The sequence below is a fragment of the Ambystoma mexicanum genome, chromosome 5q (assembly GCF_040938575.1).
Source record: "Ambystoma mexicanum isolate Mex_15411 chromosome 5q, UKY_AmexF1_1, whole genome shotgun sequence".
Classification (NCBI taxonomy): Eukaryota; Metazoa; Chordata; class Amphibia; order Caudata; family Ambystomatidae; genus Ambystoma; species Ambystoma mexicanum.
In genome coordinates, this window is record NC_090933.1 from 1,280,049,408 (window position 1) to 1,280,071,619 (window position 22,212).

The 22,212-nt window shown below is 42.6% G+C and overlaps 1 protein-coding gene across 2 annotated transcripts in view; it reads right to left on the reverse strand.

Annotated features, from left to right (window-relative positions):
* Window positions 1-22,212, reverse strand: part of LOC138498038 (microtubule-actin cross-linking factor 1, isoforms 6/7-like) — a 530,795-nt gene that overhangs the window by 236,791 nt on the left and 271,792 nt on the right. For both annotated transcript variants that reach the window (XM_069621876.1, XM_069621877.1), the window contains exon 16: window positions 17,909-18,010. In XM_069621876.1, coding sequence (XP_069477977.1) covers window positions 17,909-18,010 — 102 coding nt within the window. The remainder of the gene's footprint in view (window positions 1-17,908; window positions 18,011-22,212) is intronic.

Here is a 22,212-nt window from a genome sequence, read left to right on the forward strand (position 1 = left end):
TGGGTTGAAATCAGCTGGGCTAAGTTTAATCCACTAACAAAAGTCTGATAGCAACAGTTTTGGATGGTGAGTAAAGGGGACAGTAGAGATCATTATACTTCCGTGAGGTCTGATAGTTGCCATTATTATTTGATCCAATAATAACTGGTTGCCAACAGTAGCGCTGCTGGTTTCAAATTTACGATTACACAGGAGCCAATCCCACGCGGCTGTATTGCTGAATATCTAAAATGTTTTCCTTGGTATTTTTGACTGGATAACATGTCCTCGCTACACCGCAGTGGTCTTAAGGAGACTATAATAATTCCAAAAAAACTTAACATTGATGCCACAATGGCTAAATTAAATTCGATGTATGGGGCTTCTAAGGATCCACTCAATAACCATATAAATACACCCATTAAGGCTGAAAATGTGCTTGACAAACATCCCACAGCGCCTAACACAAGGAGAAGCTTTCTAAGTGTGCCGGATCCCGAGACCAATCACGATCTAGGCACGATTGAAGATGTCAATATAGGTCCACCCTCTGATATCTCGATCTTGGCACCAGCAATATTAATGGAGCTAGAAAAATGTATTATTCTCTCTGATGGTCCATCAACGCCAGTTACAGTGCGTCCTATTGACAAAGACAACGTTCATATTCATTGTGAGGCTTCATGTACTCCTTCATCAAAAACTCTTGCACCGTATGCTGACCTAGAAACCTCACTTAATAAACATGTGGCTGTTGATTCATATGATGAAGATTCTGCTCAAACCAACGAGGGGGTAGTATGTTCATCTCCTGACTCTCAACATTTCATTCAACCTAGTTTGATGAATGTTGAGAACAATTCGAATTCTCAACCAAAGCCAACCTCCGAAGTCGAGGATCTTCTAATCTTTGAATCATCATATCCTGTCATGTTGAGAATTCTTAATTTGCTGGATAAAGGGCATGATTATACCCACTATGAACTTTGTTATATAAAATCAGCACTACTTGATATTTCCTCAAAACTTAATAAACTCGAGGGGTATATATTCGCTGACAACTATAAAAAGCAAAAAGGTTGTCATTCTCCAAAGATTCCTCTCATGATTATGCAGACAACCGCACCTCAAACAGAGAGTGAACAAACTGGGTCTCAGGACATCCCAAAAAAAAAGTGAGTGGTCCAATCTATGAATTTCCATCGACATTCGCTCAGACGGTCAATGCACAAAGAAATGTAGAATGTATTCAAATTCATACGCATGCACAATTATGTCAAATGGTAGCTGTCCATGCAGAACAAATTGATCAGTTACTCTTCTTTAATCAGGTAAATGATTCGGAACCTACAACAAAAGATTTAAATAAAGAGTCTCATCAGATGCAATATCCCAGTGCAACTCCTGACAGTCCATCTGAATTAATCAAAATAATAAATGAAGAGAGCTCGAGGGCAGGGGTAGAATTGAACCCCCCACAAACAGAGGAACTCTCTGTCTTTGGAGAACAAAAACAATTCATATCTCGCAAACAAAAAAGACTGCACACACGTGCAATGAACAGACTAAACTTACGTAACGCAAAATTAGTGGAAACACAAGAAAAAAATTTAAAACAAAAAATCAACTACCCAAAAACAACATTTACATGCTGACTTAAAAGCTAAAAGCAAAGTAGTATTAACTGAGACAAAAACAAATATCCCCCCTGCTCAGTCAAACATCAAATTGGGGATCAATGTGGAGGAGTTTACACTTGGAAGTCGATTAGGCTTACAGCTTCAATCGAAATTGGCCGGTCTTAATGAAAAAAGCATATGTTAACGATAGAAAAATCCATTATGGATAAACAAAAATAATTTTCAGCTTCATTATCCTCCTCACAACAGTCTTTACTCTCAGCTTTTTACAAACCAATTCCCAACAAAAAAACTACTAAACGATCGATTTCAGACCAGGAACCTCGCTTGGTGCCCGGAAATCGGGTATTGAAATGCCAAGAGGAAAACCAGCCAAGTCACACACTCGTAGAGTCAGAGTGTAATACTAACACTCAGGACACTGCTGAACAATGACATAATTCACCACAAATGGCGCCACGAGTGCAGTCTGAGAACAACGAGAATTCTAAGACTACGGAGGAATCTGCCTTCTCCTCAATTGACAAGAGTCATCCAAGTCAAAGAACCGAGCCCACTAAGAATCCTGAATGTGATTCCATGACTAAAAAAAACACATAAAACGGTTGAATCTATGGATCAATCAATGCTTGATATACCCACATCAAGTATTTTGGGTTGGATTAGCTCAACCGAAATAAATGGAGATCAAGACCTAAATCGATCATTCATGTTGCAGACTTTTAAAAAGATTCCAGCTTTGAGAACACTGGTATCGAGTGACATTATTTGGATCACGTTGCCCTCTATAAAAAAAAAATCATAGGATGGTATTTGAACTCCAATCTCTAATAATTACAGAACTAATATGAAATCATAGAAGAGAACTAAGAACGTTAGGATTATCTATTTTCCAAATTCAGACGATTGAAGAAGCAAAGATATTCAATGAAAGTGCTCCGCTTATTGCAGTGAATAATAATAAACAAACAACATTACCCATCACTTCACATGCTTCGGAAACTGAAGTCTTGGCACAGTTGGTTGCAATTTCTGCTGTCTCCAAAGACTGGTCCTGGCTATCAGCACTATTGGGATCCCACAAGGACTCATTAAAAGAGGAACACTCATAGTAGCAAAGAGCTCCTATGAGTAATGTCTTGGAATTCATGCAGAGTTAAAAATGTAAAAAGGTGGGCATCAATGTATGCCCTTCAGGAAATCATGGATATAATCTTATGCCAAGAAACAATGGATGTTAAACAACTTGAAATTAGCGGATTTGTTTCGTATTCCACTCTTGCTTCACGACTGTCGAAAGGCAGACCATCGGATGGAACCACCATTTAGGTAAACACAGGGCTTGTTTACACCTTGGCACTGACACGCACAACATACTCCTATATTGCAATTTTAATAGAACTAGGAAAGGGCAAAACAAATCACTAATAGTGTAATTGTATTATAATCCTCTAGTTACCGCAATAACTAACTTGTTCAATGATCTTGATGTTCTGTTTGATGAGGTCTTCTCTAAGTGGCCCAATGTAAAAGTAATTCTAGGGGGTGATTTTAATTCTAATTGCCTCCAAGCTCCCCTTACTGTATTAAAAACTTCACTGCAAAATCAAGCATTGATGAACAGGAAAAGGGGTTTACTTTTTGAGCTCTTTTTTGAGCGTTGGAATATTGTTTTTCTTCCCTTTCGCTCAAAAGGGAATGTATACACATGGTGTCGCAGTAACAGAAAATCATGCATTGACTATATTGCGGTATCAGTGGAAGCATCTTCAAGTTGTACGGGAGTAGAAACTGTCATGATTGAATTAAGTGACCATTGTATTTTATATACAGAAATGCAATTAATCATCCCGATCTTGGTACAAGATCCACTTAGTGCATTTATCAGGAAAGATCGCCCAGGTGCATCATTAAGATGAAATGCGAAAACATGCAGAAAGCTAAATGCAATCATTAAAATGTTAACTCTGAATTGCATGAATTGTAGCAATACAACCAACAAAGGGTCGATAAAAACGCTACAAAACTGGACCATTATTACAACTGCACTTACATATCTGGTTTGGATTAAATCAAATGAACCAGCACAACCCTTAGCTGTTGATTTACTTGCCGTGAGAATTAACACCTTAAAAAAAAAAAAAAATCAGGATATTGTGCACCTATCCAAAATCGGGTTATCTAACTCCGAATATGAAATTACAAAAAGAAAAATCACTAACAAATATCACAATAATATAAAAAATTACAGAGCTCATCTTCATCATTCAATAAATCAAAAAATGATTGCATCACTGTGCTCTAATGACAGGCGATCCACCTGGGCTCTTTTAAGGGGTAATGAACTCAAGAAATGATGATCACTCCTCCAATATTAGTGCAGAGACATGGACGCATTTTTAGAAGGAAAAATGTGCCCTACCTGAAAGATTCCGGGAATCATCTTCCAAATTTAACTATCAATCAGTAGAGCAACTGAAGGGATGGTCTATAGCGGATATTACATGGGCCCTATGAAAATTAAATAAATGAAAAGCCCCTTGACCAGACTGTATTCCTCCATGTTTACTTAAGGAAAATGTGCAACTATGGGCACCTGTGCTGTAAAAACAATTTGATGAAATTATTCGGACATCTAGTGTTCCTCCTTCATGGTTGCAGTCCGTTATAGTTCCCATTCATAAGAAAGGTACTAGAACAAACCCTGGTAACTTCCGACCTATTGCACTCATTGATGCACGTGCAAAGACCTTTGCTGTCTTATTATTACAGCAATTAAAAGAGATTGTAAATCGGCTTGCCATCCTTTCACCATTTCAGATTGGTTTTCGCGCCAGAATGGGAACTGCTCTGAATGCAACTGTATTGGCACACCCAATAGCCCGCTCTAAAATTCCAAACTCTGATGCCCTATACATGGCATCCGCTGATTTATCTGCAGCATTTGACTGTGTAGTCAGGAATTTACTTTGGGAAACACTTGACGCAAAGGGGATACCACAGTCCCTAATCGCGATGTTGGCCAAATGACATCAAGGCACTTCATATTTGGTTCGTATCAACAACTCTGGTTCAACAACAACTCCTATCCCAACTGAGGTGGGGGTTAAACAGGGTTGCAACTTGGCGGCTACCCTGTTTAATCTCTACCTCTCTGACATTGAACAAATATGGAATACTGAGATCACTTACCCTGCAATATTGGGACATCTCCGGATTCAATGGATTGCTTTTGCGGATGATGTCCTAATCTTTGATCGAACACCATACGGATTACAAAAAAAGCTTGTAATATTTGCAGAATATTTGTTCAAACATAACCTAACATGTAATGTGGAGAAATCGAGTATCTTCATTTTAAAAAATATGAAAAAGAGAATTTCCACAATGAAATGGTCCATAAACTCTATTCCTATGCCTATAAACTTGAATATGAGATACCTGGGATATGATGTGATAGATTCTTCCTCATGAAAAAACTGGTTAGTAAACTTAAATGCGAAAAAAGCTGTTTTGGTGACACAGATGCGGATCATATTCATGAAATATTGTAAATGTTCAATACTACCACTCTTACAATTCTATATGCTGAAAGTGGAAGCCATTTTATTATATGGGCTTGATTTATGTTTGTGCAATATTGATGCAATTCTAGACCAAATCCAAGGACAACTATGGAAATCTACACTGAGACTATCAAATTCTTTACCTAACTGCGTACTACGACAAGAGCTGGGGATCTCAGCTCTATCAGCAAGATTCCACTGGCGACAGTTAAACTATGGAAAGATGTTATTTCCACCTCAGCAATCGCTCTACGAGGAATTCTTAATCATGATTAAGAATCAAGCGCCTGCCTCGTTGGTCACTTTTTCAAATCTTATGACCAACAAACTTCATGAATGTGGCCTAAAACCAATAGATCTTGAATTTCGGGTGGCGTATGTGAAGAAAGGATTATATGAACATGATTGGTTAATCACACTGAATGATTTGCACTCCAAAAAATTATACCCTGAAGCAGCTGAATTTGCTACTCTTAGAATACCTCGTAGAGCCTATCTAAATTAAAATTCCCTGCTAATTCCTATCACAACCTCTATTTTAGATTTAAGCTCAACCAATTGCATACTTTCGAAAAAACAATTACTTGCACTAAGCAATCACTGGTGACTCAGATCCCATGGTGTAGATTTTGCGGTGGTAATATCTGCATGGAAAATTTAAAACATCTAACCATGTATTGTACTCATTTTGAACCTCTGAGATACTCTCCCATTGGTCCTAATGTGTTAGGTATGACCCAAGAAGCCAGCGAATGGTGTTGGAAGAAATGTATGTGGGGATATTCATTCAAAATAATCGTTGTATTGTGCATATTTCTTGAGAAATTGGTTGTTGAGTTAGATAAGAAGGAAACAATTTTTATGATTATGAATTAGTCTTCTAAATTGATAGAAGGAAGAAATCTATTATGCTATCAAAGAACATTTTAATCTTTTATATATGATTCAACTTGAATGTAATTTAGTATGTTATGTAAACGAATTGATAATGACTATGAAAAAAAAGTTTTCTTTTGTAATAATTGTTGTAAAAAGTTTGTTAACCAAACTGAAAAACAACTGTCTTTTAATTAAAAAAATGTTTTAAAAAATAAAAGAGGAAAGATTGATTGATTTGATTTGGAAATTTGTATCACGCATATCCCTGAGGAACCAAGCAACGAGTTGCATCTAAGCGCAGATGGGTCTTAATATGTAGAGGGAGAAATGACTACAGTGCAACAGCTATTCAGAGTTTATACACATAGATGCGTTTCCAGTTACTTCTTAAAAATAGCCAGGGACTCGATTTGTCGCAGATAAAGCGGGAGTGAGTTCAAGATGTAATCAAAATGTATCTGATGGGATACAAGACATGAAAGCAGGCCCCATGTAATGGAAATAATGTATTTTAAAATCACCAGTTTCTGTTCATAAGAATTGGCTTCAGCCTGTGCTGAACATCCAAACTGCCTACCTTCCCCCTATCAGGTGCAAAGGTCAAGCGCTGTTCCTCTCTTTATCTGAACAATCTCTTTGAAGCTGTAGCCTTGCCTGGAAAGCAATTTACTGGGTGATGTGCTCACAACTGTGTGAACAGAGAGACAACCCTTAATGTCTTGTACCTTGGAAAACTGGTGGAATTGAAAAACTCAATTCATGGTCTCTAACCCTGAGCTAAAGGTAACTGACATGGTACTGAGATCACCATATAATGACAGGAGGTGGAGCTTGCGTTTCTGCTCTCAAAGATTACGTGAACAGACGGTCCATAAGCCCAGGGAGAAAGAATGTAAATGACTTTACACCAGGCCAAACCAACAAAGAAGCAAATGCTCTGAATTACATGTGAAGTTCTTAAAGAAATATAATGTGTAATTGAAGTTAGAAATTATGCATATGCCTTGAAACCTTCCAGAAATGGCGGTTACAGAAATGGGACAAATCATTAAAAAGCCTATAAGAAGACCTATCTGTTGAGATAACTGTGATAGTAATTTGACCGTGGGAACCAAAGTTATAAGTTGAAATGTGATGATAGCGTCCCAGAAAATGTCACAAAGCAGAGATTCAGGGAGATAATAGCTTGCTGGATAAGATACCGGTATATAGAATCTTGTGACACTGAAATCTCCTCCATTTCAATAAATCACGAAAATCAATCATTCGAACCTGCAACATCGTGACAAAATGAGACGCACTTCATTAAGTCCGGCGTGATTAGACCATTTCAGAAACATAAAGGGCCTGATTCACAGAAGCGATTTATAATGACGCACTCCCATAGGAAAATGTTCTGTGAATCAGGCCCATAGTTTGAGACTCGTATTCGTAAATTACATTTCTTTGCCATGATGTCGTTTAAGGTCATAACTGAAGTGGTCGAAAGGTAATTTCAAAGGGCTGGAGTCATAACTCTCAATGGATGATGCCTAATTAACTAAAGAAGCCAATGATTGTAATGGGGGAGGACAATAGATGTCCAACCAGAATAGTTAGCAAATCAGCTGGCACATCCTAATTAAGATAAAAAGGGGAGTGGTTAAAAACGTATAAGGAGACACACAATGGGAAAGGTCGAGAGCTGTCTGAAATCATGGAAGTAGGAACTGTTGGAAAAATGTGTAGGAGAACTAAGATCGCTAGGGAGGTGGATTGGACCAGGAGGAAGACTAACTTCTGGAGGGAACCTGGAGAGGCAAATAAAGGGATGCATTCTGGAGGTATCCATGATTGAACCTGGAGAGGCATTTAATCAAGTCCCTATGTTGCTCATGAGATGTTTCAGGAGCCCTGATGTGGTGTCTTTTACTGAGCACAACACCCAGAGATATTCTATGCAAGTAACCTGTCCAACCAGATCAAGACTTGTGGGAATCGGTTTAATATCTTCCCATTATTGATTGGGAAGACAAAGTAGAGCCCTGGCATTTTCTTACCATGTAATAATTTAATTAAATCCACTGTAGCCAACTGACAGGGGGTGATTTTGTTGAAATTCAAAATCAACACTTCCACCGTGGATACAAATATAGTCTGTTAAAGTAATTGGGTACTCCTATTTGTTTTTGGCAACCCCAAAATTCCTTAAAGGCAGAGGTGCATAGAAAACATAATTCCCAACTGCTCCTCATTCCCAGATCCTGCATTAAAGTAGAGGGGTTTCCATAATACACTGATTATCTGGGTTTTTGCTGGGGCAGAAAACGTGTCTTGCCAAAGTTAAAGAGAGTGAAGTCACTGATTTAAAAGCACATCTCTGCAGAGAATGACAAAGTGACTTCTGATAGAAGAGAGATTTTTCATTGCATACTGCTGGAGTAAAAAGGGTTCCATCTATATATAAAAGTAGTTTGTTCTAAAGTGTCTGTTGTGCTTCAACACAGCCAGTATTACCAGGTGCGCAAGGAGATTAAAATAAAGAGTGCTGCGCATGTCAAATTTATTTTTCGTCAATATGAAAGTATTGCATGTTATTTAAATAAAACCGCATGTAATGTGTATTGCCAAGCATATGACCCGCTCAGGTTTCAAGGTGCTACAAGTTATAAAGTAAACCCCATGTAAAGTATATTGTGAAGTTAAACTGTTCCATCATTTCCAGGGTGCTGCACAATTCTGCACATTAAGAGTATTTTGTGAGTGACCCAGGTATCTGAAGTATTCGATTTATCTGTGTTTCTATGACACCTGGGTGAAAGTAACCAAATAAGGAAAACTGTACATGTTGTGGGGTTAAATTGTCAAAATGTGCTAATGAAGGGGCAGTACTGACTAGTGGAGAAGGATCGGGAATGCAAGAAAGAACGGGTACATCGCAGGTGAATAATATACACCCAGTGCATCAAAGTGGGCATGGGTTCTGGCCACGAGGAAGAGGTTCCAGAGGCTTCATAGGAAGGGGAGGTGGGTTTCAGAACACCCAAGGTGGATTGCAAAATACCAAAGGTGGAAGTCAGAATACTCAGGGAGGATATAATGGTGGGTTTGCTAAAGAGCCACCCCCCAGTGTGTTGGAATTGTGGGATAACAGGGCATATTGCATGTGCATGTAGAAGCCAAGGAAACATGCAATAAAATGGACAATCTTCAAGAGGTGGGACCGCTTAACCACCGCCATACAGTACACAAAAACGAGAGGGCTTTGCCCAGGATCCTATATCTTATCAGACACAGGTGCCACAAGCACAGCGGGTGCAGCAGGAGGGGTCAGTGCAAATGTACCCACTGTGAGGGCAATCTCAACAAGCACCCATGCAGACACAACAGAATGCAAACACAGGACAAATACTAACACCATGAATAGGGGGTGTTAAGGTGGTAGGAGAGAAGAACCCTTTTACAGGGACAGGGATGAATATGTACCCTCAATAAGACAGCTCACAGGGTGACTTGATGTGTTCAGTACTATCAGTAACACCAGACCCCCAAGAGGAACCAAGGGTAGATGTGATAAGCAAATACTTTTCTTTTCTTGTAGAAACTGGGACGACTCGCTCTTGTATAAGGGAGAGAAAATACCCTATGTCAGGTATTTCCATGAATACTCAAGGTTTCGCTGGAGCTACGAATGTAGTTCCTTTTACTGATAAACTGCTTGTTTCTATAGGGGACTGTGACATGTCTGTCCCCTTCTTATATTCGCAACAAATGCCAGTTAACATTCTGGGAAATTATTTAATGACAAAACCTAACATGACGATTTCATTTACTGATCAACTGTAGTGTGCTCTACTCTAGGTATACAATATTTAAATCTAGGAGAGTTTATACTGGCATTTACAGGACAAGTGGCTCTACGAGGAGTTCCGGTAGATCTGGAAGTCTTCATGTATGGAGTGAGCATTTTAATAACATGACCCCCTGGATTAGTAGGGACAATTGTGAGCATACCTGATGAATTTCTCTTTAGACCACAAGTACCTATGGATGAGGAAGAAGGGCAGACTATTCCTATAGAACTGGAAGCAGCTATAGTACAAGGGGAAATAGCAATGCTTGAAGGAGTAGATGCCGAAGGCAGAGCATGGAGGACAGTGACACCTCTTGAGGGGGGATACAGATTGACTGACATAACAGATGAAGATATGTTCAGAGATGAACGTATAGATAGTGTTTTTTATTATAAGCAATACATATTGGATAAGAATTCAGAAAAGGGAAGCCCCGTAGCGAATGGCACTAATGCGGCAAAGACCAGCATTCTTTCAGGAAGACCTAGAAAACGTGCCAAGTGTCCTTAAGACTATGGGCCCATAACACGTGAGTCTATTGAAGCGAATAGGAGAGGTCAAAATAAAACTGAAGCCAGGAGCAATTTTACCCCGAGCAAAGCAGTACGCCATGTCTTGAGAAGCTGATGAAGGTATATGTAAGACTATTTCAGCTTTGATGAATTAAGGAATCCTAGTGCCATCTAAGTCCCCATACCATACTGTAGGGTATTTGATTAAGAAATCTAAAGGAGGTTTTTGGAGATTTATCCAGGACTTGCACCATCTTAATCAGATTGTAGTAGCAGAGTTTCCATTAGTTCCGAATCCTGCGACAATATTGTGTAGCATCCCAGTTGAAGCCAAGTACTTCACGGGGATCGATTTGAAGAAAAAGAAAACTTGATCCCGTTGCACAAAGACTCACAAGACCTTACTTTGTTTACGTTCAGACAAAAGAGACGGACTAAAACATACTCGATTGCCTCAAGGGTACTGGGAGTCCCTGTCAATCTTTAATTGAGCCCTACAGATGGATTTAGGTAAAATTGAGCTCAAAAGTACAGTAATTCAGTACGTATATGACATATTAATGTGTAGTAAAACAGAGTATGAATGTAGGCAGGATTCTGTTCGGTTAATGACTATACTGGCAAACAAAGGATACAAAGTAGATAAGGAGAAATTACAGTATTGCCAAGAAGAGGTGTTGTACATAGGTCAGTTAAATTCACATGAATGAAAGAAAGTAACACCTGAGAGTGCTGAGGCTATCATGAAGACACCAAAGCCAAATACAGTGAGGAAAATGCAGCAATTTCTGGGCTTATGCAATTATTGCAGGGCCTGGGTGTTCGGCTACGGCACATATACAAAACCGCTGCTGCAAGCACTTAAGAAAGCACAAGTTGGTAAGGAACAGATAGAATGGACTGAAGAAATGGAGGAAGAACTTGAGGAATTAAAGAGAGCAATCTGTACAGCTCCAGTTTTGGCAACCCCAATTATAGTGAAGAATGTTATTTGTTTTTGCACACTAATGGGTCAGTAATGACAGCAGTACTCACACAACAAACAACATTAGGGTATAAACCTTTGGCATATTACAGTGGGATTTTAGATCCAGTCATGAGAGGACATTTTCCATGCAAACAATCTCTGGCTGCTGCCGCCTTTGCAATTTAGAAGGCCACGAGTATTACCATGGGCTGTGCCATGACGTTCTACATCGAGCACACCTCATTTGCCATTTTAGAGACACCCAAAGGTACATTGACGACACAAAGAGCTTCTGCTTACAAAGTGATGATTTCTAATCCAGCGCTTAAAATTGTAAGATGTAAAATAGTGAATCAACCACGTTTATAGCTGAACCTGTAAATGAAGGTGATCATGTGCATGACTGTGCTAATTATGTTGAATTTTATGATGATATACCCCATGTAAAGTCTCTTTATTGATGGTTCTTCAAAAATTGACCAAACTAGTGGGCAGAGGCATTCAGGATCCGCAGTTGTAAGGCACAGATTAAATTGTGAATTTGGGGTAATGGCGAGTGCAAGACTAGCGTCCCATTTTACAGCACAGGCAGCAGAATTGGTAGCGCTTATTTTTGAGCTTGAGAAACACAAGGATCAGGAAGTGACGGTGTACAGTGACTCCGCCTATGTGACATCAAACATACACGCAGAGCTACTGCACTGGAAAAGGAGGGGCTATCTCCGTGCAGACGGCACTCAAGTGCAACATGCATCCTTATTGGACAGGCTTATTAAGGCACTACAACTCCCAGTAGCCATAGCAGTCATAAAATCCCCAGCACATACTAAATAAACAGACAATCTCTCGTGGAAACTAAGCAGCAGAAGCCAAAAGCGTTGCATATTCCTCAGAAATCTCGAGTTTAGACACTGAAAATGTTAAATAAGTATTGAGTAGAAACATGCTGGTACTAGAGGGATTAATTATGCTGTCAATTATGCAACTGATAGAGATGCAGGTAGAGCCCCACAAGAGCAGGAGCTATGGAGACGTAGGGGGTGTTCATTATCCCCCACGGAAGCACCATGGAGACAGGAAAGCACTGGAAAGCCAGTGATGCCAGCAACATTACTGAAAGTCGCACTTCAGCAGCTAGATTACCCTGTGCATATAACCCAAGAAAGTCTTGCTGCCAACATGGCAGAGGACTGGTTTGTTCCCAATTTATTTATTGGAATACGTCACACAGTTCATTGTGAATTGCAGTGTGTGTCAGAAGTTCACGGCTGGGCACACACTAAGAACAATCAGAGGAATAATACCCTGTCCAAATGGCCCGTTTCAGCATTTGCAGCAGACATGTAATGGATATAGGTATCTATTAGTGGGGGTGTGTCCCTTTTCTCGATGGATCGAGGCAGGCCCTTGTTAAATCACATCGACGTTATGACCAAGCGCCAATTCCTTATTAAAAACTGGAAGAGAGATAAATACCCACAATCATTTCTGGGAGCATATCTATTTTAAGAATAATACATGACACCAACCGATAGTGACACACATAGGTTTCTAGTTGAAGTTTTTGTGTTTATACTCCAGTTAGACCCTACGCTTGTTAGGAGAGATGTTAATATTCTCAAGTTTCTTCGTGACCCCAAAAACAGCCCAGTTATAAGAAGGCTTTTAATCGCAATAATGGAGCAGATTGTGCAACTACACATGTGATTGGAAAAATGTTATTAAACATGATTCAGGAGGAAGGAAATGCATTTGCAGGAAGACTAGTAATTCAAAGAGAAATGCCATAGCACACAAAACGCTTTTCCAGACTCTTATGCCTGTTATACATATGCATGTGTTTTTTCTTTTTCTTTCTGTATTTTACATTTCAAAGTCTTTATCATTCTGATAGTTTCATTGAAAATACGACACCTGTGATCTTTCCCAGATGAAGTACGAATGATGATAATTTGTTTGACCTATTTGGGCATGTCAAACGACATAGGAGGGATGCAGAAGAAAGAAAAACATGGGATAGATACCTATCTTGATAATTCGGCTGAGTTGGGCAATAATATGTGTTATCAGCACATGAAAAAGGTGGGGAGTAGAGCATCTGATGAGAGCTGTTGTGTCTGCTCTCTCATCCCCTATGCCATGAGTACAGTAAGAATTGTTTTTTTTAAAAGAGATCAACACAAATGGAAAAGGAACCTGGATGGACGGGCAAGAGGGTTTTGTATCCAGCCATGGGACAAGACAAAGTGATAATCAAAGAAATGAAGAGGATGAATTGCTCTGACAAAACTGAAAGAACTGGAGTGCCTGGATGCTGGGAGCACTCACAGCTGTTGATCTATGGACGAGTGATTACGACCAAATGATGGGAAGATGGGATGATGTCATGTGCAACTCATCTACTGAGGAAGGAACCAGTGTACGAGGTGCAGAAAGTGAAAGGTTAGTGCCTAAAGTCATCGGCTAAAAACTCTAAACTACTGACATGGGTGGACGACGAATCAGGTCAATGGCTGTAGTCCCATTGATTAATGCGACAAGGCGCTGAAGCAATGGTGAAGTCCAAGTTGGCGAAAATAAAGGGTGCAAAAACATAACTGACATCCCAAGAACGAAGAGAGGGACTGCTGTCCTAATGGATTAATATTGGGGCTGTGGACCCAGCGTATATATTTACCCAGGAACTGGGGAGGAGTGTGTTCCATCGTACTCACCCATGTTCCAGCCTTGGCAATTCAGCAGAGAGACCTGAATATCAAGGGATTTCCAAAAGTGGAGGAGCACTTGTGAAAAAGAAGGTCACTTGCACTCTGGTGGATGAAAAGAGAACTATTTCTCATCAAAATTAATAAAGGCGTATGAAGATATTCCTGATGAACACAAGTTGTTCAACAAGACAGCTATGATAATGACATCTATATTCATGCCTGGACTCCAAACAGAAGTGAATCCCAAATGGCTACAGATTAACAGATGGAAGCTGTTACAGACAATCAATACCACTATAAAAGGATTTAACACCATAAAAAAAGAATTGAGGGCCATAAGGTTAATGACCCTCCAGAACAGGCTTGTCCTTGACATGATTACAGCAATGGAAGGAGGTGTTTGCGCCAAGGTCGGGCCTTCTTGCTGTACATTCACACCATCTCATGACGGTGAGTACAGGACGCTGACGGATGCTATAACCATGTTGACAGAATTTCACACAAAAATGGAGGCGGAGCCAGAGGTTTTTGGAGATGATGATTAGTTCTCATACCTATTTTCATGGATTCCCGATTGGATGGCGAGTATTTTCAAGTTCCTTGGAGCAATATTGGTGATGATAATGTTTGAATTCTGTGTTATAAGGATAATAATTGGACAATGCCAGAAAACATCAAACAAAGCAGTGGGAATGAAGATCATGATCGATGTGAAGGGTGAAACAGAAGACAACGCTCAGACTAAAAGTACCATCAGAGACCGCATAAAAGCAAGCATTGTGGCGCCTAAGGGAACAAAGTTCCTCTATCCAAGGGATACAAAGAATTACATGGGAGATTAGGTCTTCTGTACCCCAAGTAGAGAATGCAGTTATTGACCTGGACTGTGGACGAACACATCAAAAATGTGGGCACCATGAGGGGGGTGGCGAAGATATGGATACCAAAGAAACCTTTCTTCAATAGAAGATTCAAAGAAGCAGGAACACTTGGAGGTAGTTGAGGACTCGATCAGAGGGGGGGAATACAGAGGAGCAGGCATACATATCTGCAGGAGATCCTACCCCATGCCTCCCCTGTATTGTAGCCATGAGACCATGCCCTGTCTAACCTCAGGTACTCTACCAATAGTACAACGAGCATATGGAACACGGTCTACATTAAGATGACCATATCGAATGTACCCTCGATTTGATGACAGCCTCTTGGAGGAGCTCCCTGAAGGAATATGAGAAAGAGCTAAGAAAAGGGACTGATGATGGCATAAGAAAGAGTGAAAGATGTCCTGAAGCACAAAATTAACACAATGGGCCTCATTACGAGTTTGGCGGTAGCACTATTACTGCCGCATTTAAGGGTCCGCCAAATCATGGCCTTGGCTGATTTCCCCCCAGCTTTGAGCTGGGGGGAAATCCACCGAAAATGTGGCAATTTTCAACGCTATTATTGCCGGCAGGAAGTTCCAGATACGATAACAAATGCCCTCACTCCCATTGCATTCCCAGGACGAGAATACTCTGCAAGGCCAAGTACAAAGAGAATAGCATGGCAGAAGGCATGGGTGATGAGGAATGCTGGGCTAATTGGGTGGAAGGGCAGCCTCATGTCCCATCTATTTGAACCTGGGTTTGGCTTACATGCTGCTAATTGAACCAAATGTTTCAGACATGGAACAAGCATGCCAGATCAATTGCATTAGTCAGCATAACGAAGGACATTATAGCTTAAGAAACCAATGAAACACTGTGTAACTGATTTTACTTAAATGACACGTATGAAGAGGTAGGCATACGTTGTCCACCTGATATTGGACGGACAATAACACACCTAGCCCCATATGATTGTATATCTAGATGTGTCCCTTAAGCAATCCCAACCCTTAATAGGGTTTTCACTATTGCCACGTAGCATGACATCATTGTATTTTTTGTGGAAATCGCAGAGAACTTGCCATCTTCTTGAGTTTGTCCGGTTATTTGGACTCTGAATTGTTCTGATGTAATCCCATCCAGCCATAAATGCACGCTCCAAGGGCCATAGGCTCAGTAGGGTCTTCTAAGTCGCAGGATTGATGATCACTTTCTTTTCAGGAAATCCCTAAAAACTCACTTCCCCTGCATTGTGGGCTAGCCTGTCTTTTGGTCGTTTTTACTTTACGTACTATGTCTCATTGTTGGGATTCTTTAACAGGGCCAGGATACCTGCAGGTCACAATTGTGCTTTACAAGAGCTCGTAACAAAGCATAACTCTATGAGGCATCAGTATGCCATACTTTGGTCCTCCTACTGGAAAGAGTCTCGCACGCGCCTGCACGCCTGGCTGCAGGCGGGCTCCTACTGTCATGAAGAGAAAAATAACAGGATGGATACAGTTGCGTGATCGAGATATACCTCACGTGAGGGGAGAAAGGGTTATGGGAACCATATAGAAGAGGAGGAAGTAGTCTATGAAATAAGTCTGCTGTAGAGGTAGGAGATATCTCAGCTAAAGTGAGGAAGGTTTTGGAGGGGGGTTAGTTGTTTGGTAATGCGCAACTGGCACTTGCAGTCATTGACAACTGGGTGAACAATTTGTATTTCTGGTTGGGTTGCCCTATTTTGATGACAGATAAACGATGGGGCCAAGTTAAGTAATGAAGGTTCTGCAATGTGTTGTTCTGTGATGGATTCTTAGCCTATATGCTAAAGAAGGATGCGTTTCGGTCCGAAGCAGGGTTTTCCAACTCCAGGCCTTGAAGAACGGAAACTTGTCCGATTTTTAGGATACCGTTCAACAACATTCATGAGATAAATGTGCACACAATTATTCTAAATGTATGCAAATATTTTCTCATGAATATTAGTGAGGGATATCCTGAAAACCCATCAGGTTTGCGGCCCTCGAGCCTTGGAGTTAGACACCTAATGCATTGTGGGTGTGCAAATGATCGTAAAAAATTAATTTACTACAGAAAGTGGTTGTTGTTTTATATATTATACATAGCTTTATAGATCCACGAAAAACCGCTCTCATTAGAGATCATCGGTGATCTATAGTCAGAGACGCTTGTGGCTGCAGCAAACACCATCAATGTTATGGTGGGTTTAAAAAAGATTAAGAAACCCTCCCACTTGAAGTGTGAGAGTAGAATAGGACATGTCAGCTAAGCCACACCCGCCACAACACCACCTAGTAGCCCTCCCTGGAAGTTCACCTCCAGTTTAGAGCCACCAAGCAGTGCATGGTGGATAATCAAATAAGTTCAAAATATTATTAACAGCCAAGGGAAAGAGCCAGTTTCCAAAAATGAAAACAAGAGGGCCTTGCACCTTTTATAAAGCAATGCCAAAGCATTTTCAAGGCAAGGTGGAGAATGTTTCTTATGTGGCCACCTCTGGGAGTAGGCCAGAGATTTCCAAAATTGTAATGCAGTCCCAGACATTGAGAAAATATGTTGGATGGGCCACACAAAACAGTTTCCCTCCTTCCTTTTAAAAGAAGCGTACCCACGTCCTCCAATCCCCCTCCTCCCCCATGCCCACAACCTGGAGAACACTAGAGTAGGCACAAAGCACCATGAAGAAGTACATTGGGGTAGCTTCTGAGTCCACAGAGGGGCCACGGACAGAGAGCATAGACACAATGTGTCCCCTAAAGTGTGTCAACAAAATACATGAAGAAAGAATAGTGTTTACTGTGCTGTGCACTCCACATGTCTGTTCACCCCCACCAGTCCCTAAAGGACAGAGGAAGTCACCCAGCCAACAACAACAAAGTCTTACAGAATGACATGCCAGGCCTGCACCTACATCGATACTTAAGGACGCTCCAGGGCCCAGCTCACCTGCATGGCTTCTTGGTAGCTCAGAGTGTCTTGCAGTTGCTCCTCCAGCTTGTTCGACTGCTCCACCCACACCTTGTTCAAGATGCCCCAAGAGGAGTAGAGCTGCAAAGTATAGGGCGACAGTAAGGAAAAACACACTGGTGAGATCGCACGGCAGGTAAATACAGATGGGTGAGATCACACGGCAGGTAAATAGACTGGTAAGATCACACAGCAGGTAAATACAGATGGGTGAGATCACACGGCAGGTAAATACAGACTGGTGAGATCACATGGCAGGGAAATACAGACGGGTGAGATCACATAGCAGGTAAATACAGATGGGTGAGATCATACGGCAGGAAAATGCAGACTGGTGAGATCACATAGCAGGTAAATACAGATGGGTGAGATCACACGGCAGGTAAAAATAGACTGGTGAGATCACATGGCAGGTAAATACAGACGGGTGAGATCACATAGCAGGTAAATACAGACGGGTGAGATCACACGGCAGGAAAATACAGACTGGTGAGATCACATGGCAGGTAAATACAGACGGGTGAGATCACATAGCAGGTAAATACAGACGGGTGAGATCACACGGCAGGAAAATACAGACTGGTGGGATCACATAGCAGGTAAATACAGATGGGTGAGATCACATGGCAGGTAAATACAGACTGGTGAGATCACACGGCAGGAAAATGCAGACTGGTGAGATCACATAGCAGGTAAATACAGACTGGTGAGATCACACTGCAGGTAAATACAGACTGGTGAGATCACATGGCAGGGAAATACAGACGGGTGACATCACACAGCACGTAAATACAGACTGGTGAGATCACACGACAGGTAAATACAGACTGGTAATCACACAACAAGTAAATGCAGACAGGTGACATCACACGGCAGGTAAATACAGACTGGTGAGATCACATGGCAGGTAAATACAGACGGGTGACATCACACAACAGGTAAATGCAGACAGGTGACATCACACAGCAGGTAAATACAGACTGGTGAGATCACATGGCAGGTAAATACAGACTGGTGATAACACGGCAGGTAAATACAGACTAGTGATAACACGGCAGGTAAATACAGACTGGTGATCACACAACAGGTAAATGCAGACAGGTGACATCACACGGCAGGTAAATACAGACTGGTGAGATCACATGGCAGGTAAATACAGATGGGTGACATCACACAGCAGGTAAATACAGACTGGGAAGAGCACATAATGGGTAAATAAACAGACCGATTTTAAAATTGCTGGCCACAAAAACAAAATACTATGGCAAAAATCTATCAATATTGTGGCATTTATGTTTAATTAAATTATCGATAGGTAGCTACTAATCTGCTAGAAGTCATTTGCTGATGTTTGCATCGAGCCTCTGCATCGAGAAGCTCTTCCGGAGTTTATTCCTTCACGGCAATGTAGCCCGTGGCCCCACGGAGCTCGGCTAGTGCAGCCACATGCGTGTCCCTTAACGGACCCTAGGAATAATGACGAAGACACCAGGGTAATGAAGAAGTTTAATACATGTCTAGTGTGTGTTTTATTTATGCATATGTCCTGTGTGTGTGTTTTGGAAGAAAGCATCCAGCCCTCCATGGGCTAGATGGAATGTTAAAAAAAAGAATAAAAGAAAAAAAAAAGAATAGGACACAACTGCCCTGTCCAAGAACGAGCTGGGCAGTGGAGGAAAGAATCCAAAGAGGATTTGAAAAGAAAAAAACAGTTACAAAATGACAGAGAGTGAGAATAAGGAGAAAGAAGCAGAGAAAAAGTACCTGTAGCGGGTCGCTGGCTCGAGCGGCCCCCCAGGGCCTAAATTCCACTAATGCTTCTGGGCGGTGCGCGGGGAGCCCTCCAGAGACTAATCCAAGGGAGCCAGGCTGCGTATGTCAGGGGAAGTTTGGCTACCCAGGGGCTGTGGCGGATGTGGGTCCGTCTGCGGGCCAAACCGGGCGGGTCCAGTAGTATCCAGGGCCCAGACAGTGTGCCAGGCAGCAACTGGCATACTGCCTGGGCCCATTAAGAACAGCCTGGTCTGGTCCGTATGTGGAGGGGGGGGGGGGGATTGGCCCAGATGAGGCTGTCTGGCCATGCCCCCAAAGGCCTGCCTCCTGGCCAGCGAGGCGGATACTTCATTGAAGTCCACCGGGGCTGCATATGCAAGGCGCAGCCCGGGAGGTGAAGCAAGGAGAGAAGAGCATCGAAGTCCAGACCGCCCCGTGGAGTAGCCTGGATGGAGATCAGCCCGGGTGATGACTGAGGGGGTGGGCCAGACGAATGCTGCATTGCTGATCACAGTGGCATCCCCGGTTGCCATGGGAACGCCGCCTGAACCCAATATGGCCGTGCGTTTTGACGGTGATCATGGCGGCGTCCCCATGGCATGATGCTGATCCATTTCAAAATGGAGCAGCGGGTGCAGCAGTGATATCGGGTGGGTCCCCCAGTCAACAGGGCGCACATAGAAGAAATGAACAATGCCGCCGCCATGGTGGTGATGTCAACTGGGTCCCCCCAACCTACAGGGCTCACCCAGAATAAGGACAATTGCGTGGGGTGATGCGGTGAGCGTGGGTGGACCCCAAATTGTGCAGGTGGCCGCCCAGGACTAAGAACGCGGCTGCATGGTGTGTAGAGGGGGCCCCATGTGGTGGACGGGCCATCCTGAAGATAGGAACATGGGCTAGACCCAGCCATCACCTGTAGGGGACAGGTCCCTGCCAGCCACCAGAATCAGCCTCGCCACCAGGATCTGTATTACCACCAGGATCAGCCCTGCACCAGCTCACCAAGAATCAGCGCCACCAGAAGAACGTCAATGTACTGAAAGGGGGTGACTGACTGCAGCTGTCACCCCATTGTGACCTAGGGTTTTATGCTGTGTATATGTTGTTAGTTAATGTATATATGTATGCGCAGTTATTTGTGTATATTTAAGTACTGTTATGTAGGGTAATTGTTAAGTAGGGGGTGATATAGAGCTGGGGTAAGTGTTAGGGGGAATGCAAAGTAGGGTTACGAATTAAGTCTGGGGAGGACAATATATATGGATGGCCATTATTTAAATTAGGGGGTAGAGAGGAGGTACTCTGACGCGAGGTAGTGGGATAGCGTGGCAGCCTGCCCGAGGCCACCTAGCGTGATGGGACCACCCACAGAGGCCATCCTCTGGTCTCACACTCCATGTGGGTGGTTACTGAGTTTAAGCAAGGGGTCTGTTGTGCCAGACTCATCCTAGGAGTCCCCGAGACCCCTGTAAGGAAGGGAGAGCTAACGTAGCAGGCTCCCCCGTCAGTTGGAGCTCATGCCAGGGGACTCCTAGGGAAAAGGAAGTCTTGTTTTTATTAAATAAAGAGGGGTCCCAGTTGGGATACCTAAAATATTCACTCTGGTGTCTGTGTCCCTCAGTGATCAAAGTCTGGGTGTAGCCCATCTCCAGTTAACAGGGATTTTATTTTAGCAGGTGCAGGGCGCCACTCCCTACCCAGCAGACTGAGGGAGGGGTGCTTTCCATGGGAACTGTCCCTAACATAGGACAGGATTGGTTGCTCCAAGGTTTGGGTTAGGGCTGGGAAACCGGGGCTACATAAATGATCAGTGGGGTTTTGGAACACTGCCTATGTTAGTGTCAAATATCAGAAACCAACAATGGTTTGAGCTTCAGACTAACTTGGTTCCCGCCACTGCAGAGCCTGTGCCGCCGAGACAGACCGCTAGGGAGTGCGACTGAGATGTGCGCTTTAACTGGCTCAGAGTCTGACCTGTGCGCCCCAGCAGCCAATCACCCACTGGTTTGCTGCGCACACGCGAAAGGTGTTTGGCGGCTCATACTCCTGAAGGGGCATGGAGCCGTAATCCGGCGGCTGAAGATCAGCGATCACGGGCGAGATGCCAGCGGCAGTGCAGTGGTCCCTGGTGTGGGCTGGGGCATTTCCCCAGCCAGTTAATATCCTTTCATGGTGGGGGCCTGCATACCTTATGAGAGCAGTGGTGCACACAGGAGATAATTTGCGAAGGACCCGCTACAGACATATAGCAGCAAAGCAGAGGGCAGTGCAGTGTAGCGGACCGCTAGCCTCATCAGCTGAGGGTGACCATCAACACCAGGCTGCAGAGGTGCCGGAGACAGCAGAGCTCTCGGATATGCAGCGAACGTTGGACACAATGCAGAAGGTCTGCGCCGCTGTCCATGAAAAACGCGACATCATGGCTAATGCCACCTCAATCCGGTCACAGTTGGCAAAAGAAGTGCAGCGTATTAATGAAGCAGAGGAGAGTATTGGCGCGACGGAGG